The sequence below is a fragment of the Haliotis rubra genome, unplaced genomic scaffold (genome assembly GCF_003918875.1).
Source record: "Haliotis rubra isolate DU_JTF1 unplaced genomic scaffold, ASM391887v1 Scf115, whole genome shotgun sequence".
NCBI lineage: Eukaryota > Metazoa > Mollusca > Gastropoda > Lepetellida > Haliotidae > Haliotis > Haliotis rubra.
The window spans coordinates 307,486-334,750 of record NW_025765059.1 but is presented as its reverse complement, the minus strand read 5'-3'; the positions used below and the strand labels follow the sequence as shown (position 1 = coordinate 334,750).

General features: G+C 42.9%; 1 protein-coding gene across 1 annotated transcript; it reads right to left on the bottom strand.

Moving 5' to 3' along the window:
* Window positions 1-373: 373 nt before the first annotated feature.
* Window positions 374-27,128, bottom strand: LOC124254220 (uncharacterized protein KIAA0825-like). Its single transcript, XM_046688111.1, has 24 exons — window positions 26,964-27,128; window positions 25,838-26,021; window positions 24,934-25,105; window positions 23,651-23,991; window positions 22,665-23,245; window positions 22,260-22,400; window positions 21,737-21,966; window positions 21,050-21,193; window positions 14,785-14,906; window positions 14,297-14,450; window positions 13,816-14,006; window positions 11,578-11,757; window positions 10,777-10,914; window positions 9,894-9,984; window positions 9,531-9,778; window positions 8,026-8,083; window positions 7,415-7,467; window positions 7,177-7,319; window positions 6,517-6,677; window positions 5,291-5,432; window positions 4,763-4,865; window positions 3,595-3,698; window positions 3,020-3,222; window positions 374-2,010 (listed from the first exon to the last, which is right to left on the bottom strand). Exons 2-24 carry the CDS (start codon window positions 25,984-25,986, stop codon window positions 1,852-1,854), a joined length of 4,008 nt encoding a protein of 1,335 aa, XP_046544067.1. The 5' UTR covers window positions 25,987-26,021; window positions 26,964-27,128; the 3' UTR covers window positions 374-1,851.
* Between the last annotated feature and the right edge of the window lie 137 nt (window positions 27,129-27,265).

The following is a 27,265-nucleotide window of genomic DNA, read 5'->3' as shown; positions in this document are numbered from 1 at the left end:
GTAGGACCATCGTGGCCCAGTTCTCAAGCATGCTATAATTCTGTAAGCAGAGTTACATTCCTTTGGTGGCCTAGAAATCTATGATCATGGGTTGAAATCCCTCATTCATGTTTGTTAGCACCATATCAATGCTAGTACTATTGAAATACTGTCCAAAACTGGGTTTAAGTTCATGCTCAGTAATAATTAAATGAGGGCATCAATAACTATTTGACAACTGCTATAACAAGTCAGTCATTGGTTTACCTTGTAAGCAGTAATCCTAGCCAAAGCAGTATGTTGACATGCTACCAGCCAGAAACCTAGTCTGACAAGGAACAAGGAAAGGTTGCTGAAGACAAATTCTAACTAGGAATGACAACAGAAGCTAGTGTTCCAGTACTGTTCACGTTTTATTGTGTAAGGTCGTGTCGTAAACATAAATTATGGGTGATAACAATATGTGTGGTAAGAATAAAACATTCCAACAAAAAAACAAAGAACAATTATGTGTAAAATAGCATGTGGACAGGGGTTTGGACGGCAAACAATAACAATGAAGCTAAGCAACTGTACTTCCTGAAGATAGCAACTACAGAACATTATATGTGTATAAATTGTACTGCTTTAAGTCATGCTTCCAATACAGTGTAAACTAGTAGGTATATCACAGTTTCTTCGTACTAAATTCAAGTAGATTTGTGCTCAAGCAGATCTTGACATGATAGGTATATTTGTTTGTCTATGATATCAGGGACTGTGATTATTTCCTGGGAAACAATGAAGAGACAATGAACAACAGAGAATGACAAGAGACACTCACTGGTCTTGTACCAGAGGAGACAACAGAAAATGACAAGAGACACTCACTGGTCTTCTACCAGAGGAGACAACAGAAAATGACAAGAGACGCTCACTGGTCTTCTTCCAGAGATGATAACAGAATATGACAAGAGACAGTGACTGGTCTTGTACCAGAGATGACAACAGAATATGACAACAGACAGTCACTGGTCTTCTACCAGAGGAGACAACAGAAAATGACAAGAGACACTCACTGGTCTTGCACCAGAGGAGACAACAGAAAATGACAACAGACAGTCACTGGTCTTCTGCCATGCAAAAAACCTTTGATAACCTGACAGTAAAACAGCAATATCTACTCACAAAAAAAGGATCACAAATACGCTTTGATAAATTAAATGCTAGTATGAGGATAATGCACTGACAAAATACTGATACACAGAGGAAGATGAGCGGTCAGACAGGGCAGTTTCAACAACAATAACAACATTGTTGTTTGTATGTCTGGAGGCAGCGACTATTGGAGATAATACACTTCTAACTATCCAGTTTTGCTTTTGTACAACCCTTTTTCTGATCGTCTTGTTCTTATCAAACACCATCAGCTACCCCAGCATACATGTGGTGGGTCAGAAATAACATGATACTTGTGATGGATGCGTGAATGTTCCAGACACTACCAGAATACTGAATGTGGGTAGGTGGTACAGACACTTAACGTGTGAGAGTAGTGGATTGTCAAAGAAACACCAGGTAGGCGGGCGAGAAAGGATGGTGTTTGATGCCAAGGAAATATCAGAATACGAGTGATGTGCGCGCAAGGAAATTATAGGGCACTGGTAATGGGTTAGACTTAACACTTACAGAGATCAGGAAGCTGATATTTCATCATGATTGTCTCACATACCTTCATTAAAAGGTGCACACGTGTGTGCTTACAAACTAAAACAATAAATTGCATGCCGCTAAATTTAAACACTGCCTTCAATGGCTTTCACAAAATAGATTTTCAGATTTCAAACACAAAACACTGCTGGTGATCAAATCATTTCGGAGTCAAACTTTGCTTTAAGGACTTCTACTGGTTTTTTTCTCCACATCCTCTAGGAAAGCCCCATCCTGCATTTCCTGGCGGTGGAAAAGGAGAGAGCGGAAACCGTGCTCACTCAAGCCCAAGTCACTCTGCAGCATCTCGGACCACTTGAAGGGGAAGTGGATTAGGTAGTCCTGGAAAGTACAGTTCAACAATGACAGCATGCAACGCTTCCATTCAACACTGTTAGAATCACTACACGAAGCCCTGATACAAGACAGCCTTTTGTTGTGATCTATCAGATCAGATAGACATCAGTGTGCATTGTCATCTGCATGATCTCCAACACCTAGATGTTATGCCAGAGAGTGATTTAAATTTTAAACCACGTCTAGCAATGGTTCAGTAATATAATGGTATGAGAAAAGTGAAAATGTCTTCAAATATAGTGTTTAAGAAAATGAAACCCAAACCTTTGACAAGCAGAGCAAACATTTTACCACTAGACTACTCCACTGTCCTGGATATTGAGTGAGTGAGTGACTGACTGAGTTTGCTTTTACGCCGCTTTTAGCAATATTCCAGCAACATCACGGCGGGGGACACCAGAAATGGGCTTCACACATTGTGCCCATGTGGGGATTCGAACCCAGGTCTTCGGCGTGACTATTGAGTGAGTGAACTATATCACAGCAGCATGTTAAACAATAGTACATGGCCCACTTGCACAAATCATAACTCCCAAACTCTAACACAGACTTGTCGCAATGCTAGGATTGCTTTGTGCAAATGGACCTAGTGGTTGATAGCATGAGTTCCAACTGATACTGCATCTCACACAAAGACCCAGATGACTGTCATTACTACTCTGGACAGACATCTTCTGTGACAACAATGGAACAGACATCTTCTGTTTCAACAATGGAACAGACATCCTCTGTTTCAACAATGGAACAGACATCTTCTGTTTCAACAATGGAACAGACATTTTCTGTTTCAACAATGGAACAGACATCTTCTGTTTCAACAATGGAACAGACATCTTCTGTTTCAACAATGGAACAGACATCTTCTGTTTCAACAATGGAACAGACATCTTCTGTTTCAACAATGGAACAGACATCTTCTGTTTCAACAACGGAAACATAACAACATGTGCCACCATAAATACTAGATCACAGAGACATGTTGTGCCTTCCCTACCTGATCGAAGACACAGTCCCCAAGCCGACAGAACTCCTTGACTGGGATGAAGGGCTTAGGTTTTGGCTTTGTGATGTTGAAAGTGAAGTTTTGTACTGGGTCCACTCCCTCACTGCTGATAACTGGCTTCACGTCCATCTGCTGCAGCAGCCACTCTCCGTTGTTGTGGACCATGTCGTGTATTGTCTGAAGGTCATACAGGCCTGCAACAACCAACAGCGTTGGCACAACTACTGTGTCAGCACAAAAACAAATGATAACTGACAATCTGTCCTTTAGTCATGTTTGAACCACATACAAATATTTACTGTGTTTGCAATTTCTGTCAGTAACACTCCGCTCTAAGTTGAAGCATTATTAACTATTGAGAACTGGTTCACTATCATATCCCTCAAAGGAAACTAGCAAGGTCTACCATCATTGGATTTTTAATTGTGCTTAAAATTTTTATTTGTCTCAGGCTGAGAACTATTGTGTATTTTGAAGGCGGAGGTTGCAGTGTTGGTTGCCAGATATTGTCCTGGATTGTTTGACTAGCAACAGAATTGCAGGAGATGAGAATATGGTGTATTCACCTGTGGCTGCATCAATAGTACTGCTGGCCATAGCTGTGAACACATCGTCACTGTACGCTGTGGTGGCGCCCTCTAGGATATCACTGTCTGGCATACAGAAGATACTGCAAAGAAATCAGCATGGCTTTGGAAACTGAGAATGTCATGTTGACGGCTACTTACCTCCTGCATGTAATCAGTGTGCCGACAACACACTGATGTGATGCATGAAACACCATTGCTGTCCGTTACAGAGAGACGAGGTTTAAGGAGGGTTTAAAGCAAATCACCATGCAAAAGAGGAGCTTACATTAGTGCTTGAATGAAAGAAATTGTCAATGTGGTTCACTCTGGTACATATATTTTCATTGATTTCTTAGTGCCATTTGATGAACAGAGGTAAGCTTTGCTCACAAATATTTGTAATCTACAACTACTTTAATAAGATAACGGTCTTTGTAATTAATGCAGTTTTCTTTCTATAAATAAAAACGTCACAGAAAGTCATCATTTTGATTTACTGAAAATACATACATACACACATATTCTAGTCTCACTGTTTACTGTATGTCATAAGTTTAGATACAATATATTTTACATGAATTGTTTTAGAAAAGCAGTCTAACTTGTAACATGTACAGCCCTTTCATCTTCATAACATCTTTCAATAAAGAGTAGATGGCAGGCAAAAAGCAAAGAAATAAACTCCTGTTGATAATTTGAAGGTGATATATAGAGAATACTAAACGATGTCCCTTGTAATACCATATTTATGAAACGAGTGAATGGTTTGGTATCTAACGAGCGAAAGTGAGTTTCATAAATATGGTATTACAAGGGGAAATAGTTTAGTATTTTCTATGCTACTCACCCAACATTAGCAAAATAATATCGAGCAAAGTACTTCTTTCCTAAGAATTCAACGAGTGTGATGACTCTCAGTTTTCCGAGTCAAGCAAGGTCTAATACTATTGTGAAAGAGGTATTAGCATTTTGACGTCATAACTATAAACCACTTTGACGTCATATGTACGGCATCAAGTGATGTTATTACACAATGTGTAATAACATTGTAAAATTATTAAACAGGGATATCTTCAATGGGTGAGTAATAAAAATATTGATCTGGTTTCTATACCTAAAAGCAAAAGATTAACTTAACACAGGTAGAGCAGGATCTGAAACTCACTCATTCATGAAGTGACTCGTGATTACGTGGAACTTCTGAGCCATCCATTCCTTGTGGGACTTGCAGAACTTGGAAGCTAATTTAGGGGTGTTCTGGCTCTTAGCTGAAACAATACATATGTTCTCATATCAGGCACTTTCAGGCCCTTCTTGAGTTATTGTTACTGAAGAGCGAGCATAAAGGAAAGTTGATCCTACACTATCAACAACACATCACAGTGTCCCCAGGCTGTCAGGTACATGAATCTCCTGTGTAGCCACCTGTACACAGAACTGATGCCAGGTGCTACCACAATGTTAGAACTGTACCTCTTCACTGCACACTTATTGGCATAACACATAAAGAAATCATTATCTGCATGTAAAATATGAAATGTCCTCAACACAGTCGAAAAAAGGTGTGAAACATACACAAGATGCATGACTACATTAAGAGCAAAATCTTAACCATCTGACAATGAGCTTTACTGTATCTCTAGCACATCTTCCAAGTGAATGAAATATGTCCACATCTGTACCCCAAACTTACATCTGCCTATAGCCAGGACATAGTAGACACACTCGGCTAGGGAGGCCATCTGCTTCAGCATTTCAGGGTGGAAGCTGAGCCCAACAGCCTTCTCCAGGTACTCTGTATCCTGAAGCTTACACTTCAGACTGGCTGCAATCAGCTGATACAGATGGACAACAATCAAAAATCAAAATACTGGGAAAATACAAACAGTTAAAAACACAGACTTGCACTACCACACATACGAACCAGAGCTGTTTGTGTGTATGAGCAAGAACAGAAGCAGCCCCATAACTCCATTGCCACAGTTATCTAAAGTCTTATAACAGCACCATTTCTGTTCAGTCCAAAAAACTTTACTTCAAGGCTTTATACATCATCCAACATTTTACCAAGCAACAGAATTATACAAGTAAAGGTAAAAGACAAACAACCATGTTTCATAATAAACTCAATGATGACCATGGCCTTTGATAGATATGCCAACAAGATGTAATGTGTAGAATTGGTAACAGAATTAGAAACATTTGAACTTCCATGCATCTAGAGGTAATCTTGCTCAGAACAGTGACGCAAAAAATGTTCTTTGACCTTTGGCCATTCTTGAGGTTTTGATGACCTTGGCCATTATATTTTGGCCTGTTCAGGATGTGAATTTTCCACAATGATATGGAATAAGACTATAGGAGGACATGATCTATTTTCAAAATTGTTTTCATGAAATTTAAGATAAGTAATAATACAACTACTTGGACAATTACCTCAAAGATGACTTTGAGTGTTGACATAAGTGTAGTTGACACTTAAAGTGAATTTATTATGAAACTTTCATGTACAAAGCCCCATGCCTATGGAAGCAGCCTTGCTTCAATTACACTAAAGCGTTTTTAGAAAACCTAAACCCTGACCTTGACCTTCGCAATATATTACCAAAAAACATATGAAAGCAGGTCCAATCCCAGAGAAGGAACAAATACATAAATACCTTTTAACTTTCTCACAACATGTAACCTGTCAACAACATATACCAAAAACAATTCCGTCTTGGGAAGATTTCTTCACCATATTAATATGCCGACCATGGTAACACTGGTAACACTATCTCAGGGGAGGTATACAAGGGACCACCTATTACAGATACATTTTGAGGGTTGTTTATAAATGGGGATTTTTCAAAGAAGAAACAAACTTTTAAATAAATCCTAGTACCCTACAGCATCAGTCCTCTGTTAGAAGCCACATACCTGCAAGCCCACACAGTTGTGCCCTGTCTTGATTTTCCGCTCTGCACAGGCCTCCTGCAGGACATTGAACATGAGGCACACTGGAGTCCTGAGACACAGGACGCTCTCACTCAGCTCAGAGATGAGGATCTTCAGTGCCCCGTCCATCACAGTTTTCAAGGCTGGCAACAGACAAACTCAATAATCTTGTGAACCATAAACAGCACACACTTGTAACCTGATAAATTCAACACAAATAGTCTTCAAAAGCATGAACCTAAATCATGAATACTCTTATATCATCTGAACTTAAAGGGGCGGTTGGGGAGCCTAGTGGTTAAAGTGTTCGCTTGTCACGCCGAAGACTCTGGCTCGATTCCCCACATGAGTACAACTTGTGAAGCCCATTTCTGGTGTCCCCACCGTGATATTGCTGGAATATTGCTAAAAGCAGCGTAAAAAGATATGCACTCACTCACTCACTCTGAACTTAGAACAACTGAGCTTTAAATAAAACAGTCAAATTTGATAAACCCATGAACTTTAAAGTGACAGGCTTTATAAACATATACATCTCCAAAAGACACTTGTCATTATTATTTTTCTGCATGTCCTGTCAAGAATTTGACCAAACACACAATCAGCATAATGCTGGCTGCGGCAGGTGCTTGTGTGACCTACCTGGGGGCTTCCTGTTGTTGTTGGGTTCGTGCTGACAGGGTGGGCACCCACAAGGCAGCTCACTGATCTTCATGATGAGGGGGTCCAGGGAGGCTGTGCTGGTGGGCAGCATCATCAGGTAGTCTAACACTGGGCCCAGCACTCTGGGGACAAGACACACATCTCAACATCTGGCAACACTGCACTCGGAAATAACAAGCTTGGAAGTTACTACTGGTGTGAAGGATTTCTGACTTACCTCTGTATGAGGGGTTCTATCACAGAAAATATGGCTTCCATCCAAAATGGAGGCTGAAAGGAGAAATTGCATTATTACTTTCATGTCAGAAACATTGAAAAGCAGTAGGTTCTGGAGTTTTTACAGATTCTGCTCAATTCTGGACAAGTTTAGATGACTTCTTGTACCCAAATAATTTTGTTTGTAACGAGTACAGAGATGCCAACCCCAAAGTGTTGCAAATAGTAGTATCAAGGATCAAAATTAGTAGTTTGACCATAAAATTAGTCGTCAACTAAATACTTAAAATCATAATGTATTCTGATAAAGATAATATGACACTAATCAAGAGTGAAGCTTTAATTTCACATACCAATAGCAGATTTCCAAATTATTAGCATTACATTTCTTCTTGTCGTCTCTTTTAAGCGAAAATGTATTTAATTTATGAAAAAATATGTTTTTGTCTATGTATGCAAATTTTAATCAATTTTCTTCAAATTTCATAGAATTTCTAGTGCAATGGTATTGGTGTAGTTTGAGGCTAAAATTTGTAGCGACTACAATAAAATCGTAGAGGTTGGCATCTCTGCGAGTATACTTAGTGAAACAATCAAGTGAAAAATACTGACCTTAAAATCAGGAGAAGCTGCCAGACCTTTAATGTTGAGACAGTCCCAGTCACTGCATCTGTTAGGGAAAACAAACAAAAAGGTTACAGCAGAAAGAAGAAAATAAGCCAATAATTGTACTGAATGTCAATCTGTAAGAAATCCATAAGAACACTTCTTGAAACAAATCTTTAGTCAAAACTGTATTACCTACAGACAGCGACACACAGATGCAAAGACAGAGATCTAGAAACCTAATAATACTGAACAAGACTGTACCAACTACTTGTCCACCCTGCAACCCATAGAAATGTCATGATGGATCCTTCCCTAGTCCTGAATCTACACAGGGCAATGCACAGAGAGATACCCTTCTTATTCGGCCCTACTATGATCCTGAATCTCCACAGGACAACACACAGAGGAGCTGCCTTAGGACCTACCCTTCTTGTATCTGCATAAAGCAAAACACAGAGGAGCCATGTTGGCTCCCACCCTTCTTGAATCTATACATAACAACCCACAGAGGAGCCACCTTAGGTCCCACCCTTCTTGTATGTCTACAAGACAACACACAGAGAAGCCACCATGGGTCCCACCCTTCTTGTATGTCTACAAGGCAACACACAGAGAAGCCATCGTGGGTCCCACCCTTCTTGTATGTCTACAAAATAACACACAGAAGAGCCACCTTGGGTCCCACCCTTCTTGTATGTCCACAAGATAACACACAGAGGAGCCACCGTGGGTCCCACCCTTCTTGTATGTCTACAAGACAACACACAGAGAAGCCATCGTGGGTCCCACCCTTCTTGTATGTCCACAAGATAACACACAGAAGAGCCACCTTGGGTCCCACCCTTCTTGTATGTCCACAAGATAACACACAGAGGAGCCACCGTGGGTCCCACCCTTCTTGTATGTCCACAAGATAACACACAGAAGAGCCACCTTGGGTCCCACCCTTCTTGTATGCCCACAAGATAACACACAGAGGAGCCACCGTGGGTCCCACCCTTCTTGTATGTCTACAAGACAACACACAGAGGAGCCACCTTGGGTCCCACCCTTTTTGTATGTCTACAAGATAACACACAGAGGAGCCACCTTGGGTCCCACCCTTCTTGTATGTCCACAAGACAACACACAGAGGAGCCACCTTGGGTCCCACCCTTTTGTATGTCCACAAGACAACACACAGAGGAGCCACCTTGGGTCCCACCCTTCTTGTATGTCCACAAGACAACACACAGAGGAGCCACCTTGGGTCCCACCCTTCTTGTATGTCTACAAGATAACACACAGAAGAGCCACCTTGGGTCCCACCCTTCTTGTATGTCCACAAGACAACACACAGAGGAGCCACCTTGGGTCCCACCCTTTTTATATGTCCACAAGACAACACACAGAGGAGCCACCTTGGGTCCCACCCTTTTGTATGTCCACAAGATAACACACAGAGGAGCCACCTTGGGTCCCACCCTTCTTTTATCTCCACGAGACAACACACACAGAAGTCCACTAACCGGTCAATTACTGGGATGAGTGACTTGGCAAGTGCATCAGGGAAGCTCTGACTGAGAGAGAGGATATTCACTATAGATTGGAAGAGCGTCTTGGCCACAGTTAACTGATTGGTGTCGATGGTGGGTACTGTTGCCAGCTTATTTGTGGCTGTCTCAATCTGGATGACAAGTTCCTCTGTGGCACGTATCCTCTCCATGCTTCGAGTGAGCAGCAGGATAGACACTGTGTATTCCTTCATTATCAGCAACTGAAATCAAAACAACTCCCATACAGAACTCATCAGAATCTGTTAAATGAATCATGGCGTACTAACAAGTATAACTGGATTCTATGTTTTCGGACACCTGATTGTGTGAACTGACCTGTATGAGCTTCCCCCAGTGAGGATCTGGCTGATGCAACAACAGCTGCAACTGCACATACACCGCCATCGTTGTCTGCATGTCGTCATAGCTACAATATATACAAGTCACATACGATAATATACAACCATCTTTGTCTATATGTTGTAGGAGCGGCTATATTTTGAAGTCACATTAGATCCTGTCTAGCCATCACTGTCTATATGTCACATGAGATCCTATCTAGCCATCACTGTCTACATGTTACATGAGATCCTATCTAGCCATCACTGTCTACATGTCACATGAGATCCTATCTAGCCATCACTGTATACATGTCACATTAGATCCTGTCAAGCCATCACTGTCTATATGTCACATGAGATCCTATCTAGCCATCACTGTCTACATGTCACATGAGATCCTATCTAGCCATCACTGTCTACATGTCACACGACATCCTATCTAGCCATCACTGTCTATATGTCACATGAGATCCTATCTAGCCATCACTGTCTACATGTCACATGAGATCCTATCTAGCCATCACTGTCTACATGTCACATGACATCCTATCTAGCCATCACTGTCTACATGTCACATGAGATCCTGTCTAGCCATCACTGTCTACATGTCACATGAGATCCTGTCTAGCCATCACTGTCTACATGTCACATGAGATCCTGTCTAGCCATCACTGTATATATGTAACATGAGATCCTGTCTAGCCATCACTGTCTACATGTCACATGAGATCCTGTCTAGCCATCACTGTCTACATGTCACATGAGATCCTGTCTAGCCATCACTGTATATATGTAATATGAGATCCTATCTAGCCATCACCGTCAGCTATTCTAAATGACAGCTACCTTCCCAGTTTAGGCTCCAGAAATATACTCACTGCTTTTGGTTGGTGTGATAGAGTTCTGGGCGGATCCAATGGAGCCAGTGAGTGTTGGAACCAGTGTAAGATGTTGCTAGATGGAGTGAGAACTCTTCATGGCTGTCACGCCGTCGACCATATCCCTTCTTGTATACTCTGAATGGTTATGGAGAAAAGACTGTACAGATTTTCCAAATCCACACAGATAAACACCTGCAGAATTCCTTTGTGACCCATGGAGGATGTGATATATCCACAAGGAGGGCAATGTTCTGACAATCAATGGATGACCTCACACTAAAATCCCTACTGGGAAACTTCTAGTAGATACATAGCAGGTAAACTGATAACTTTGTGTCCATGTGAACCCCGGCAATCAAGTGAAGCAAACCAAATGATGCAACCTTAAGACCTTGGTTCATGCACTGGACCCCCAAATTATTACTGAAAGTCCCATGGACTGAGAAATAGATAGACCATGTAAATGGTGAGGTGAGGTGAAATTGGGTTTAACGTCGTGCTTGAGAATATTTCGCTCATATGACGTGCATGCATGCGTGTATGTGTATGTGTGGCTGCTTGTACTAGCCCAGACTTAAGCTGGTTTTATAGTGCTAGCTCACTGAGATACCATGCCGCAGTGAAGCATGAATACCCCACTCAGACACATTATACTGACTCCGAGCCGACCAGTCCTTGTTGTACCCATTAATGCCGAACGCCAGGCAGGGACCAACAAGTACCATATTTTAACGTCTTTTAGTATGACGCGGTCGGGGATTCTGAAACAATCCTCTAAACATTGTAGCTGACACTGACCTGTAGAGAATTTCAAGAGGTGAGCTGACGATGGCTATGGCTGAGAAGATGGTGGAGCAAAGATTGTGAATGGTGTAGGTTGGCTGGTCTGTGTGTCCTGGGTCGAGGATGTGAGACACCGAGCTGCTGGTGTGAAGTAGGAACTCTTCTGTACACAGCAACACAGCTGTCAGGTCATACCTGTAACACAACACATCAGTCAGGTCATACCTGTAACACAACACATCAGTCAGGTCATACCTGTAACAAAACACAGCAGTCAGGTCATACCTGTAACACAACACAGCTGTCAGGTCATACCTGTAACACAACACCTGTAACACAACACATCAGTCAGGTCATACCTGTAACACAACACAGCAGTCAGCTGTCAGGTCATACCTGTAACACAACACAACTGTCAGGTCATACCTGTAACACAACACATCAGTCAGGTCATACCTGTAACACAACACATCAGTCAGGTCATACCTGTAACACAACACATCAGTCAGGTCATACCTGTAACACAACACAACTGTCAGGTCATATCTGTAACACAACACAGCTGTCAGGTCATACCTGTAACACAACACATCAGTCAGGTCATACCTGTAACACAACACAACTGTCACATCATATCTGTAACACAACACAGCTGTCAGGTCATACCTGTAACACAACACATCAGTCTGGCCATACCTGTAACACATCACATCAGTCAGACGATACCTGTAACACAACACATCAGTCAGGTCATACCTCTAACACAACACATCAGTCAGGCCATACCTGTAACACAACACAGCTGTCAGGTCATACCTGTAACACAACACATCAGTCTGGCCATACCTGTAACACAACACATCAGTCAGGTCATACCTGTAACACAACACATCAGTCAGATGACACCTGTAACACAACACATCAGTCTGGCCATACCTGTAAAACACAACATATCTGTCAGGTCATACCTGTAACACAACACAGCAGTCTGGCCATACCTGTAAAACACAACACATCAGTCAGGTCATACCTCTAACACAACACAGCAGTCAGGTCATACCTGTAACACAAGACAACTGTCTGATGATACCTGTAACACAACACAGCAGTCTGGCCATACCTGTAAAACACAACACATCAGTCAGGTCATACCTCTAACACAACACATCAGTCAGGTCATACCTCTAACACAACACAGCAGTCAAGTCATACCTGTAACACAACACATCAGTCAGGTCATACCTATAACACAACACATCAGTCTGGCCATACCTGTAAAACACAACACAGCAGTCAGGTCATACCTGTAACACATCAGTCTGGCCATACCTGTAACACAACACAGCTGTCAGGTCATACCTGTAACACAACACAGTGTCAGGTCATACCTGTAACACAACACAGCTGTCAGGTCATACCTGTAACACAACACATCAGCTTGGCCATACCTGTAACACAACACAGCTGTCAGGTCATACCTGTAACACAACACATCAGTCAGATGACACCTGTAACACAAGACATCAGTCAGGTCATACCTGTAACACAACACAGCAGTCTGGCCATACCTGTAAAACACAACACATCAGTCAGGTCATACCTCTAACACAACACAGCATTCAGGTCATACCTGTAACACAAGACAACTGTCTGATGATACCTGTAACACAACACAGCAGTCTGGCCATACCTGTAAAACACAACACATCAGTCAGGTCATACCTCTAACACAACACATCAGTCAGATGATACCTGTAACACAACACAGCTGTCATGTCATACCTGTAACACAACACAGCTGTCAGGTCATACCTGTAACACAACACAGCTGTCAGGTCATATCTGTAACACAACACAGCTGTCAGGTCATACCTGTAACTAAACAGAGCCATCAGGTCATACCTGTAACTCTGACACTGCTGTCAGGTCATACCTGTAACACAAAACAGGCATCAGGTCATACCTGTAACTCAACAGAGGCATCAGGTCATACCTGTAACACAACACAGCTGTCACGTCATACCTGTAAGCAAACACAACCATTATGCCACACCCCTTGCACCCCACAGTCATAAGGTCCTCCTTGTAACACAGCTAGCTATAAAAACACTGGTCAGTTGATACCTGTTATACAATGCAGTACAGACATCCACAGACACCAGGCCTACATAACACTGCAGTTATTGAGATAATCAGGGACTGGGTATTATCATTGAACAGCCATAGTAAGAGAGTAGGCCATATCAGTCTTACCTGAACTGTTTAACTCTTTTAAAGCTGGGTTTGACCCTCACATATCTGTGAGCAATGACAGTCAAAGACTCCTTCAAGACCATGCTGAAGATGTACTGAGCCATCTGTGGGGGAGCCACTGACCACAGGTCACTCTGCAATGCCCGGAGATGGTAGTTCCACATCTGTATGGTGAAGGAGCACCGCTCATCCTGTAGCAGACATCACATACTCTTCATGACTACAGCACCACACCTTGTCAGGTAGCAATACACTGTAAGGGATTTGATTGGCTAACCAAACAGTTTGTCCTGTATTATGGTCCTCAAGCTTTCTCTAATTACAATCAGTATTTTGTTCTGTCAGGACACTAGAGCCTGGATTGGCTTGAATGACACTAATAATCTACATGTTAAGCTTGGTAGGTAGAATTAAGTTTATACCTCCTTCACTGCAAGTGATACTGAAGTATTTAAATATCTTTAATGCAGTTTACACCCACCTCATAGAAATCTTTCATACTGGCCCAGTCACCCCCGTCAGCATCATGTAAAATACTGGTGGATATTAGCTGAGTGTGCAGTTCGATAACCTGCTGAGTCAGCGATTCTGTCAGCTCCACAAACTGTTTGTAAAGACCATTAAATGGCTTCTTCCTGGAAACACAGAAATTACATGGACATAATTTTAGCAATATTTTCAATATGGAAGATTGTCTCTGATAATCTAAACCACAAAATCACCCTGCCCATCACCCTATGCCAACTCACACACAAAACATGCCAGATCTCTTTTTCATGTACAATCCCTTAATGAAAGGGATGCAAATCAGAGCCTTCACGTTCAAAGAAAGTATGTCTGATCATTTCAGCTCTTTGTAAATAACAACAGTAGCAGTTGTGTTATCTGTATGTGTTGATGTCATTGTTTATCAAGATATGATTATGAGTCCCATGTGTAATAGAACCATTCATTCATGCCTATACTCACCCTGCCTCGTCAAACACCAGGACCTTCTCATAGTGAACCAGCTGGTTCCTGATGTAGGCAGCACTGGACAGGATGACATACATGCTGAACAAAGGGGCCTGGCTGGGGACATCCTTGCACAGCTGCACACAGAACATGTCATGCACTCGTTTCTCAACATAATACAACTAATAACAAAAATGATATAACATTAACAAAAAATAATGTAATTTTTATGATAAAATTGAAATTTTTAATATAAATTGTATATTTATATGGGGCGGTGGGGTAGCCTAGTGGTTAAAGCGTTGGCTCGTCACGTTGAAGACCCAGGTTCGATTCCCCACATGGGCACAAAGTGTGAAGCCCATTTCTGGTGTCCCCGGCCGTGATATTGCTGGGATATCGCTAAAAGCGGCGTAAAACTAAACTCAGTCAGTCCATCAGTCAGTATATTTATATACTTATCCTATCTCACAGTATGCACTTCTCTCTCTTGATTCGACACTGAGTGGAACGATGTAAACTTTTTTCCCTAGGCCTCTCTTGTGCATCCGCCCAAGCACTCCATGCTACCCTCATTATAAGACAGCTTCCTAGCTCTCATGCAAAGCATGCGGCATGCACCACTAGCTGCCCTCATTCTTGGAGCCACTGGATAATATCCATCTTGGAGAATCTGCATAGCGGGACTGACTGACTGACTGAGTTTGGTTTTACGCTGCTTTTAGCAATATTCCAGCAACATCACGGCGGGGGACACCAGACTGCATAGTGGGAAGGATGGGGGGGAATCCGTCGCATGCGATATGATAAGTATATAAATATACAATTTATAGTAAAATTTTAAAATTTTAAAACTTATCCTATCTCACGGTATGCACTTATCCCACAGTCGGACGGCGGGACGCAGATACCCTGTGTCTTGACAGTGCGAACAGCAGGAACTGTGTAGACTGGCGATGCACAAGGGAGGCCTATTAGGCATGCACGCAACTCCTATGCTTGTGCTGAGTTCTCTTGAACTCCTTGGCTTACTAAGCACAACGTCTCCCAGGGAGATGGGTGCTCCTGAGCAATGTGGTGTTCGGCAATAACCTCCGAATAAGGACGCAGCTAAACAAGAAAGGATGTCACTTTGCCACAATTTTCAAGGTACCCCCGAAAAATTAAAGTCGGTTGACAATAATCGGGCCAGCCCCTGCTTCGAGAAGACCCCCACAGACACCAACCAGGGGCGGGTGAAAGAGAAGCACAACTCGGGAACTCAAAGTTTTAACGTTCAGTTCCGGGACAGCATCAAATTGACCCTCACTCCTTTGCATAAGCTTAGTCAAAGGATGTGCCCGGCAACTTCGGAGTCGGAACGCAACGAAATCCACTGGAATTCGGGAGCGTCACACTTCACTGACGTAATTGCTCCGTGGAGTAGAGGACAGTAAGCGTGAATGTCAAACACCTCTGCATCGTCATACTAATTGTGTCTCAGATCCATGCCTTGGTATGAGAGCCATGTGAAGTAGTTCTTAAACCCATAACTTGAGAACAATGATTGAGATCCTGTTCAACTTTGTTCCGTATGTAGAAAGAAGCAGTAACACGCAAGCGGAACTGTCCCTCAACTGCGTTGGTGGGCTGATGTAAGCTGCTGAGGTCCGAACTAGTGTAGTCCCAGGACATCTGTGACAGACAGGTCTCGCAGTTAATGTGAAGAGAAGACTGTATCTGAACGCCAGAAGCAACCTTCCATGAGAGCAGTCAAGGAGCAGTTGCTACAGAAGGCCATCGTCAAGGCTAATGCAGGAGTCTCATGAGGATTGGTGGCAGCAACCCTGCACGCATTCGCCACGAATTCAGAAAGCCAATGTGGCTCGGGAAACCTCAGCTCTTGAAGCGGCCGACAAGGGTATGAAGAGGCGCTTTGTAGCCATCGACGATCCTTGGAGGCAGCAAGGTAAAGGTGTACAGCCCTAACAGGGCAGAGTGTCAAATTTTCAGTATCACCAGGCCCAAAGATGGACAATGGGGGAATGGTAAACATCCGGTCCGGTTGCCCTGGCAGTTGGTTTTTTCACGATGAAGTCTCAGTGGAGACCCAGTAAAAAACCTTGCCATGCTTCTTCCGCTCGAACCGCACACGATTGACAACAAGCGCATGATGCTCAGATATACGAGCAGCAGTAGCCATGCTACCAGGAAGAAGAACGTCACTTCACTCGAAGTCCCTGTCTTCTAAAGGTTTGTAGTCTGTAGAATCACATGATGAAGGACAACGGACAGTTCACAGGCCAGAAGTCTGAACTTTCTGGACTGGTCGGTGAGTTGTAGAAGTGAAAAAAACTCTGCAATTCTGGAAGAGTGGAGATCTTCGAGCCTGTGTTAGTAGCCAAAACCAAGTTGATAGCAGCCAGTTAGGTAGCCGATGTAGTACCCTTGAGTTCCCTAGTAGCACGGAGATGCTGCAGGAACACAGAAATGACCCGCGAGTAGAGGCAGATTGGGAGATGGATTTCCCTAATGTTACAACAGCCTTCAAACTTCTTCCACTATCGTCGTAGAAAGAATGGGTCGAAATAAGGATGAACTGAAGTGATAGCTGTGGCTACTTGATGAGAGTAGCCTTATCCAGCTGAAATCATGAGCTATGAGTAATCTCTGGAGATGCCCAAGTGTAGATTAAGGGTCTGAGGGGACCAGAGGCGTAGTTCCGGGTGAGGGTGAGAAAGCAGGTTGCCCCGGTCGGGAAGCGGTACTGGGTTTGGCTCTGCCAGGCTTCTTAGGTCAACAAACTAACTTCTCGCTGGTCAGGACTTAGTGCACGACCAAAAGCAGTAGAATCTTGCTGGTGGTCAACAGCATCTGTATTACGCATGAACATCAGAAATGGGCTTCAAATATTATACCCATTCGGGGATTCGAACCCGGGTCTTCAGCATGACGGGTTCGGGAAGATGAAACAGTTCCTTGGGATTGTCGGCCTAAAGGTACGGGCACAAAAAGTGCTGTAACGGCGAAGCTGAACTCTGTACGTTTGGGCTTGATCTGACGTCAGAAAGATTAGTAGCTCCTGCCACTGAGATAGCACTGGAGATCCACCTGTCTTGAAGGGCGAACATCATCCCTTGACTGATGTCAAACAATGGATCGATGAAGTGGAGTCTCTGGATCGATTCCACAATGTACAATAGCCACCCTAACTGCCGGAGCAGCATGGTGGTGAACTGCAGTTGGCGAAGAAGTACGAATGAATCCTGTTGTACCTGGATGCAATCATCAATGTAGCTTCGAAGGTGAAGTAGCGCCTAAAGTTGACCTCTGTAAGTGATGTGAGTGAGTGAGTACAGTTTTACGCCGCTTTTAGCAATATTCCAGCAATATCGCGGCGGGGGATACCAGAAATGGGCTTCACACATTGTGCCCATGTGGGGATTCGAACCCGGGTCTTTGGCATGACGAGCGGATGCTTTAACCACCAAGCTACCCCACCGCCCCCTGTCGGTGAAGGCTAGTGCTGAGGTAAGGAGACCTAGCAACTCTTGTCACTGATGTAGGGATATCTCTCCTGAGATAGGAACGTTTAAATAGTCAAGCTACCATGGCAGCACTGACCGAGTGCTGAATGTAGTAGAGTCGGCGCATAGAGGCTGTCAGTCAATCTTCAGGAACGTTCACACTGCACGGAAGTGATGAAGGTCGTAAAATCAGTGAACTCAGGAAAGTTGGTTCGCCAAATGAAGTATTGGTCCGCCAGATGGAGTGATAAAATTAGTAGATTCGATGCATGGAGATCGTAAATATACTGAAACATTCGTCAAGTTGCTGTAATGACGAAGGTAAAAAATCCTGGCGACGTCAGGGAAGGTTCGTCTGGGAGATGAAGGCAGTAAAATAGGTGCCTATGGACCATGCGGGCAGAACTGCAGTGACCTCTGAGGGCTTGGGCTAAAGTTGAAAGCCGAGTAACTTTTGGTGAACTGTCTCTCTCGGCTGGCTGACGAATCACTCTTACCGGGAATGGCACTGTTCATCGTCACTGGCAATAAAAGCTGGGATTGTTATCCGCTTGTAGGACCCAGACAGATCTGTCAGTGTACTTCATAGTGACTCTAAATATCATAATTCTCCGGTAAACAAGGGGTAGTCCGCCATTTGCAAATGGTACCCACAATGCAACAGTGACAAAAATCCGGACAACACAGTCTACGGTGAACCGTGCGAGGCACAACTGGATGATAGCTACTTGACAAGACATCAGTACTGGTACCATGCGCAGAAACTTGACCCATCTGTCCAGAAGCTTGCTGATGTAAAGGGAACAGGCCATGATTACACCATAACGCTGTTACGAGTAGTTTGTAGTAACTGGACTTAGTGAAGCGTCGAAAAAATTCCTGGATAGCAAGCCTGTCTAGTAATGCACAGACGAGTGGTTGTGGAGCTGATATCTACACCAAAGGGTAGATTCCTAAACCAAATCATCCAACAAGTGAAGATCGGAAGGTAGATAAATCCAGAATGATATGAGCTCTGGTCATGTAGTCTAAGTCTGGGAGATCTGGGATCGTCAGAGCGTGAAGTGCCAGCGTAATCTAAATGTCTGCGCTACTGACATACCTACTTCATCTGTTCAATCAGCTGAAAGGGGGTACCAGTTGGGATAAGTAATCTGGAGAGCCAAGTCGAATGGTCATGCTAGAAGCATGCCGAGATAACTGGTCGGGCTGGAATGTTGAGAGCCCAACAAATGCCGAATGTCTTCCGATAAGTAATCTGACAACGCTCTCATGGGTCCTCTTTATTCGAGTGAGGGGACTGTGACCGCCAAGCAGACAAAGTAGGACGCACAAACTTTCCTTACTTGGAGGGACTGGGTCCGTCAAGTGAAGCAGCATAACAAGCCCTGTCAGCAACATGACGAGCGCAAGCCCGAGTGTAGTCACTCGCAATGACTGTCCCATGCAGTCAATACAATATCCATGTGGATCACTCGCGGAGAACGCTTTATTACACGGGAGCATTTTTTCCCCTTCTTTGGCTGGTCAACTTTCCCCATGTTGTATACTAAGTTGAAAACATTGAGCAAAACAAAATACGTCCACACTGTGCATCAAGAAAGAGAATGATGATTCGGAGATAGTCTTGTGGGCAGCTAGTGGTGCATGCCGCATGCTTTGCATGAGAGCTAGGAAGCTATCTTATAATGACGGTAGCATGGAGTGCTTGGGCGGATGGACAAGAGAGGCCTAGGGAAAAAAGTTTACATCGTTCCACTCAATGTCGAATCAAGAGAGAGAAGTGCATACCGTGAGATAGGATAAGTTTAAAAATCTGATATATTATACTTATCCTGACTCATGCTTTTTTGCTTACTCAATCCTCTCTTCCGAACGGTCAAGTGGAAACCCAGATAGCATTTGGACGTTGGCCCATTGCCAACATTGGGCCAACGTCTGAATGCTATCTGGGAACTTGAATCCCTTCAAATCCCTTAAAGCGAACGTACAATCACTCACCCTCGAGTTACCTCCCTTTTGGCACCAAAAGGCACCCACGTGACCCATGCACGCCTTATCCTCACTCTCTTCTCAATCGCCCAAGCGGACGTTTGTGATGCTCAATATTCCATCTGACTCCTACTAACACCTTTATTATCTCAGTATGTAGATTAAAATGTGAATTTTCTTTCTCAGCTCCTTAGGAGTTAACAGCCCTAGTAGTATACAACAAATACTGCCTGTGAGGCGCTGGAGGGTTATCAGCCACATCTCATCCTACTGAGTACTTATTCAGTGTTGGGCGAACTGTGTACTTATTCAGTGTTGGGTGAACAGGGTCATATTTCAAATATGCTAGAGGAGACACTGCATGTGCTATATGTGCATCAGGACATGGTTTTCTTTAACCCTGAATAGAGAAATGACATCACTAACATGGCATTCCCTTAGAGCACCCAACTGGGAAAGGAACACAGCAAACTCAAGGTGAGCTGTGATAGTGACTGAGTGAGTTTAGTTTTACGCCGCACTCAGCAATATTCCAGCTACATGGCGTCGGTCTGTAAATAATCGAATCTGGACCAGACAATCCAGTGATCAACAGCATGAGCAGTGATCTGCGCAATTGGGAACCGATGACATGGGTCAACCAAGTCAGCAAGCCTGACCGCCTGATCCCGTTAGTCGCCTCTTATGACAAGCATGGGTTACTGAAGATCAATATTCTAACCCAGACCTTACATTTTTCAAGCACAGATAATTAGGTCAAATTGATGACAAATCATTCTCACCTTTGTAAAATGCACACTAAAGTTCTTGAGCCCAAGATTGATGGCTTCGATAAATGCTGACCTCACAGTCTGGAAGGTGCCATCCCGGCCAGCTCGTGCCAGGGGTAGCAAGTTGTCAGCGGCATAGAAGAAGTCAAACACAGCCTGGACAGAGACCAACAAACAAGTCATTTGTGTCCCTATTCTATCTGGGGAGAAAGGTGCATTGGCAAAATGTCTGCATTTCATTATGTTGCGATCCAGGAATCTGTATTGTGATCCATATTGCAATATATCAGGATCTAAAGTGTCTGATAGTGATTGACAGTAATTATACACACAGAGTCTATATTCCTGTATTCTATGTATGTCAGTAATTATTGGTCAGTAGGTAAAATGTTTTTGGTCATGGATACAAGGGAGATAGCAACCTGAGAAAAATTCACTTCCACATTTCTGCCATTTTGTCAGTTTCAAAAGGGAAATAAATTTTGGAAATAATTTTTTGGTGTAGCTTTTCAGAGTTATAAAAAATGCAATACCCATCACAAAGTTTACTGCTGCATACCATTATACTGGTTCAACTGAGCAGTCCCACTGAGAATTCAGAGTAGAGAGACACTGACAGAAAACAGCATTCTGACACGATTTGCACATAAAACAGTGACATATATAAGATGTAACCTGTAAACTCATTTCATTCACTACCTTGGAAACAACTTTGGGATAATCAAGCTTTCCTCCATGTAGAATTTCTGGAACATTGCATGTCTCTAACTTCCTGCTTAGCTCCCACTGCCTGAGGTCAAGGTCAAGGCCATTTGACATGACTTCATGAAGGTCATTCTCTACTGCATGAGTCAAATCAGATGACACTTTCTTGAAGATGATCTTCCAATCCCAGTGAAGTCTATCCTCTGTCTTTGTTCTCTCTATCACTGCAGATGTAGGAGAAATACCTTAGTTAGCAGTAGTTGTGGAACAGTGAGTGAGTGAGTGAGTGAGTGAGTATTGTTTAACGCTGCCTTTAGCAATATTCCAGCAATATCACAGTAAGGGACACCAGAAATGGGCTTCACACATTGTACCCAAGTTGTGGATCAGTAGGACTTACAAGATAAATACCACACAGAACACTGATACCAATCAGTTATGAGGTTTCCTCATAATACTGATATCGTACAAAACAGGACACGCTGTATAGCAAGGACAGAGTCCAGGGATGACTGACCTTTAGGAGCTGCTGTACTGCTGTGGAGTGAGGACACGGAGGACGATACTGAGCCATCAAGGTTCGTCTCACTGTTACTCAGGCCACTCAGATTCATTGAGTGGCGACTCATCTCAGGGCTGGAACTCGGCTTCAACACTCCTGTTGTACAAAAACAATACATCCACAAAACTGTTTGATGTAAGGAAAACACATGGTGCAAAAGATTGCATTAAATGTGGTCATGTTAACAAATTACTCAGAATTAGAAGAAATTCTAACTAACTGATACACTAACTTGTATCTTCACCCAAGTGATGAGACCTGCATTACTGATGAAAATCTAATATAATCTCATTTCATGATTATCTACAGTGAATACACCTTCTATCCACCTCTAACATTCAATTCATACACAGATGTTACCTCTGAGACTGCCTTTCCTCTTGCTTTTCTTGCCTGCCAGACCACACACATCCCACGATGTGTTCCTCAGCAGTTGGTCAACATGCTCCTCAATCTTCAGGATGGAACACAGAATCTGCAGCAAAGACTTCATGCAAGTCTGGGGGATATAGGACTTGGGTTCTGTTGGTGCAGCCTGTACCGCCGTGGATGTGGCCACCATGCTGTCCAGACTCTGAGCCAGGCCACTTTTAGCCATACTGCTATGGTGGTTACTCTGAATGGTGAACTCACTGTGTGACTGAGCCATTCCCTTGCTTTTCATATCACTGATCTCATCACACACTTCCTCCACAAGCAAGGACATCTCGTCACTATACTTCTCCAGGTACAGATCATGCAGGGCCTTGAACACCCCGGTGACCTTTGTGAACATGCCTGTGTTGAGGACGATGAAGTCTTCGTCAAGCATGCTGATGATAATGTCTGCCATGGCATTGCAGTGATGGCTGAACGCCTTGTAGTCTGTGCTCTCAGACTGCTGCTCAGGCAACATGTCGCTGAAACATTTCTCCAGCTGCTGTGTTCGCAGAGACCGATACCTGGGAACACAACAATCAGTTAGCAGGCTCTCATAAAACAACACACAAGTCGGTTGTGAGAGATGAAGCGGCAGTTCAAATGTCAATGAAACTAAAACTTTAATTTCTAAGTGATTCCCTTTCTACAGTGCGGTGTTGTGTAAAAACATGTGTAATTTACATTAGTAAATATGGACTCTCATGTCAATGTTCAGTCATCGCAGGAGCACTTACAAGATGATACTTGCAAATATGTCTACACATTGGTGGGCTGGAACAACTGGATAGCACCTCATACAATGCATATGGTTTATTATTATGTACACAGGAACACTTTCAGTTAAGATCCTGTTTATCCCAAAACTCAGGATCCCTTCTTGGAAGAAGTGAAATATGTGCAGCATATTCTATCATCCTACTACCAACCTGTTCCACACATCCTCATCGGGAGCAATGGCTCGCAGGCTCTGCAGTAGGTTGAGCCTCATGTTGACCAGCACGTTGAGGTTGCTGTCTATCTTACTGACTGGAAGCTGCAGCAGTCGGTCCACAAAATGTTTCTTGAGAAGTTGTGTGACTTTCTTCCACTTTTGCTCAATGAGCTGGTCCCCGCTGTCCACCACCATATTGAGAGATACCATGGACATGGACATAGAGTCTGTGTCTGAGGCCTTCAGAGGAAGAGAGAGACCTTCTATCGAGGACAGTGTCAGGATCTCCTGAAGAACGGCCTCCTCACATCCAGGACACTGCTCTAGAGTCTTATGCTGCAAGAGGAAAACATATCAAACATCAACACTAGGGCCCTGTTCCACAAAACAATTCAAACGCTAATGTAATCAGAACTCTCATACATTAGCACTGGATCACTAGAGTGATAGTGCTAAGATCGCTTTGTGGGCCCAGGCTAGCTATTCTCAAAACGTTTGTAGCCCTACGAACTTCTTATGCCCATTCTTAACATTGGCTACGATCAAAGTTAAGAATTCTTAGGGCTAAGAACGTTTCGAGAATAAGGGCCTTGGTCTTTCACCCCTGCTTCCCCAAGGACAGTGTCAAACAAATTATACCATGTATGCACAATAAGCACCCTGAATTATTTAAATTATTATTTAAAATACACACAAGTTAGATTTCTTGTCAGAAAAAAAAATTGGTTCAAATGTCAATGAAACTGAAATGATTTTGAATGAGTGAGTGAGTATGGCTTTGCATCGCTTTTAACAATACTCCAGCAACATCACAGTGGGGGACACCAGAAATGGGCTTCACACATTGTACCCATGTTTGGAATCGAACCCGGGCCTTCAGCGTGATGAGCAAATAACTACTAGGCTACCTCACCGCCCCTCAGATGTTTTTGATAACAGGCACTGGCCAATTATATCATGCATATACATATCATCCTTTGCTGTGTTTTCAGTGAAACAATTCGTTGAATACACAAGAAAATATGAACTGTCATGTACATTTGAGAGCTTAGTGCATGTAGCATGGGGCACTTGTTTCATATTGTAGAAGACGGTAATCAGGGGTGATGACTGGAGTGGGGCTAAGCATGATCCCACCAAGTTTGCTGTTATATGTACCCAACTGAATATTCATAAACAATATGAAACACCAGACAACTCCAAACTACATCCCAGCATGCGCTACTGCATGTCACCTATCCGTGAAGATTTATTGAGTTCCATGTCAAACTGACTTACTAGATAAGTGAGCATTGCCATTACATCTTCCATCTCTGGGTCATAGCAGGAGTCCTTCTCTAACACATGGCTGTTGTGCATGTGAGCAAGGCCCTCCTTGGGAGACGTGAAACACTTGCTTCCTGGGAGGTCATTCGTGAAGTCTAGCACAGACTGGAGGCACACATCCAGCCTGGAGCAGCACACATCATACAATTATGTTTTCAGTTATCATGTGTTTTCTGACAGCAGTGTTTATTTCAGTTGTAACAAGGTGTGTTGCATCATGAAAATATTTGAATGATAGTTTGTTTTTATGATTGTGTTGTCTTTCATAAGTTTATGAAATGTTTCACAATTGATTAGGTCAGCGAGTAAACAATGTATGTTTCTTACGTGTCAGAAAACCATTACAAGGATACCAATGAAACAATATTTCATTTGTAAAACTGTTTAGAAAAGCACAGAAAATATTTTCACAGGTGGAAAAACATTCTTTCAAAACTGGCCATCATTTCTGTCCCTGGCAACAACATACAAAGTCAAATATGTACATGAACTTGAGGAATAATTTGGTTGGGTTTTGTGTTTCCCAACCTAAAACCATGATTAAATGACCATGGATGGACAGAAGATATGGTGTGTAGTACGTCCCCTCACATGCATGGCTGGATACTTATAACTGTCAGAGTCCATCTGTCTTCAGTCAGACATCTTGCAGGTTTTAGTGGGTAGTCCAAAACAATGGCTTTTTTAGTAATGACCTCACAAACTGACAATAACATGACATTTAACATAACACTTTAAGTGACCCTTCACATGTTTCACAAGGTATTCTTTGAACACAAGCAAAGTTGGGCATGGGTTTTTCTTTTGGAAGGAGAGTATCAAAATATGAAAGTTAAATGAAAAACAGTTTGTTTACTCTTTTGAGTTTTGGTCCAGCCTAATATCCAGATCAGTGATGAAGACATCAAGTGCAGCAGTAGATGGCACGGGACCATCACGAAGAAGAGCTTTGAAAGATGGCAGCTGGGCTGGATCCCCAATGTGACTCAGTCCAGTCACATCCATGCTGAGTGAAGCTCAGTGTACTAGTCACTGAAACACTTTAAATACATAGAACCTTTAACATATTTCAACATCTAAACAAGGGTACACTTAACATAGTGACTAGTCAGGTGTCTACCATGTCCACATGTCTAAAGCAATTAGACATATAAAGACAAATGTAAAGTTTTAAGGTGCAAAAAATCCACACACACACACACACAAATCCCACCCCCACACACGTACACACACTCTAATGGTCACCCCTAAGTCAAAGACACTTCAACATCTTGAACATTCCACTAAGTAGTACTATTACTGACAATATTTGACAGCTACCTGTGAACAAATATCATATTCTTTTGTTCAGAAGGGCTAAGATTAGGTCTGCCTGTGCTAAATCTGCATCAGACTGACTGCCTGTGCACCAAAATGGGCTGCACATTGTGCCCAGAACGGGATTCGAACCGGGTCTTCGAACGTTTAGGCTACCCACACCCCAAATCTGCATCAGAACGTTTACAGAACGTTATGAATGTGTGACTAGAAGCTGCACAATATATTAGTGACCAGAGGGCAGAATAAGGGAAGCAGGACTGTGCTAAATTTCAGCCAATTCTATCAGTGAAACTACCTCATTAGTCACAAATTAAGCATGGATATGAAATTAAACCCCATTCACATTTGCATTTAGATATAGATAAGTAGCATGATTATTATGCACACTCTCCTAAACACTCACCGGCATGCGTCATTACACCATGTTGAATCGAGCTGTCAAAACTTTCAACAAGAGATGGATTCAACTGATCAAATTAACGCCTTTGAATATTTGTCTTCCTATTGGTGGATGTAACAATCCGCATATTATCAGTGTAAGTTTGTCAGAGAATGAAAGTGAGAATCGATTCCTACACAGCCCTAGTAGCAGACATGATAAACAGATAAACAATCTCGAACATCATGAACATATCAAATTACATGTCCTCCGTCTGGCTTACCAACTTTGAGCTGGTGTGTTCCTCGGAATCACATCGTTGAAATAATACAGTTAATTTTCATGTCAAAATTCAGTGGTGACGAATTATTAACTGATGTGAAATTCCTCTTAAAATAGCTGTGTGAATCAACACATCTTGGCATTGGCATTTTGGTAATGAGGGATTACTTGCCCTTTTCAAGGGGAGGTAATACATTTACTCCAGGTGATACATACCGCGACCCAACAGTTTCCTGAAGGACTTGCGTTATTTACAGGTATTCTTTGCTAAATTGTTAATATGCATACAAGTGAAACATATGT

Coding starts and splice junctions, on each gene's coding strand:
- LOC124254220 (XM_046688111.1), bottom strand. CDS start 25,986: ATGGATGTGACTGGACTGAGTCACATTGGGGATCCAGCCCAGCTGCCA. Junction 14,907..21,049: donor TTAGTGTGCATTTTACAAAG/GTGAGAATGATT, acceptor TTCTGTGTGCAG/CTGTGCAAGGATGTCCCCAG. Junction 5,433..6,516: donor ACAACTGTGTGGGCTTGCAG/GTATGTGGCTTC, acceptor CATCTGTATCAG/CTGATTGCAGCCAGTCTGAA.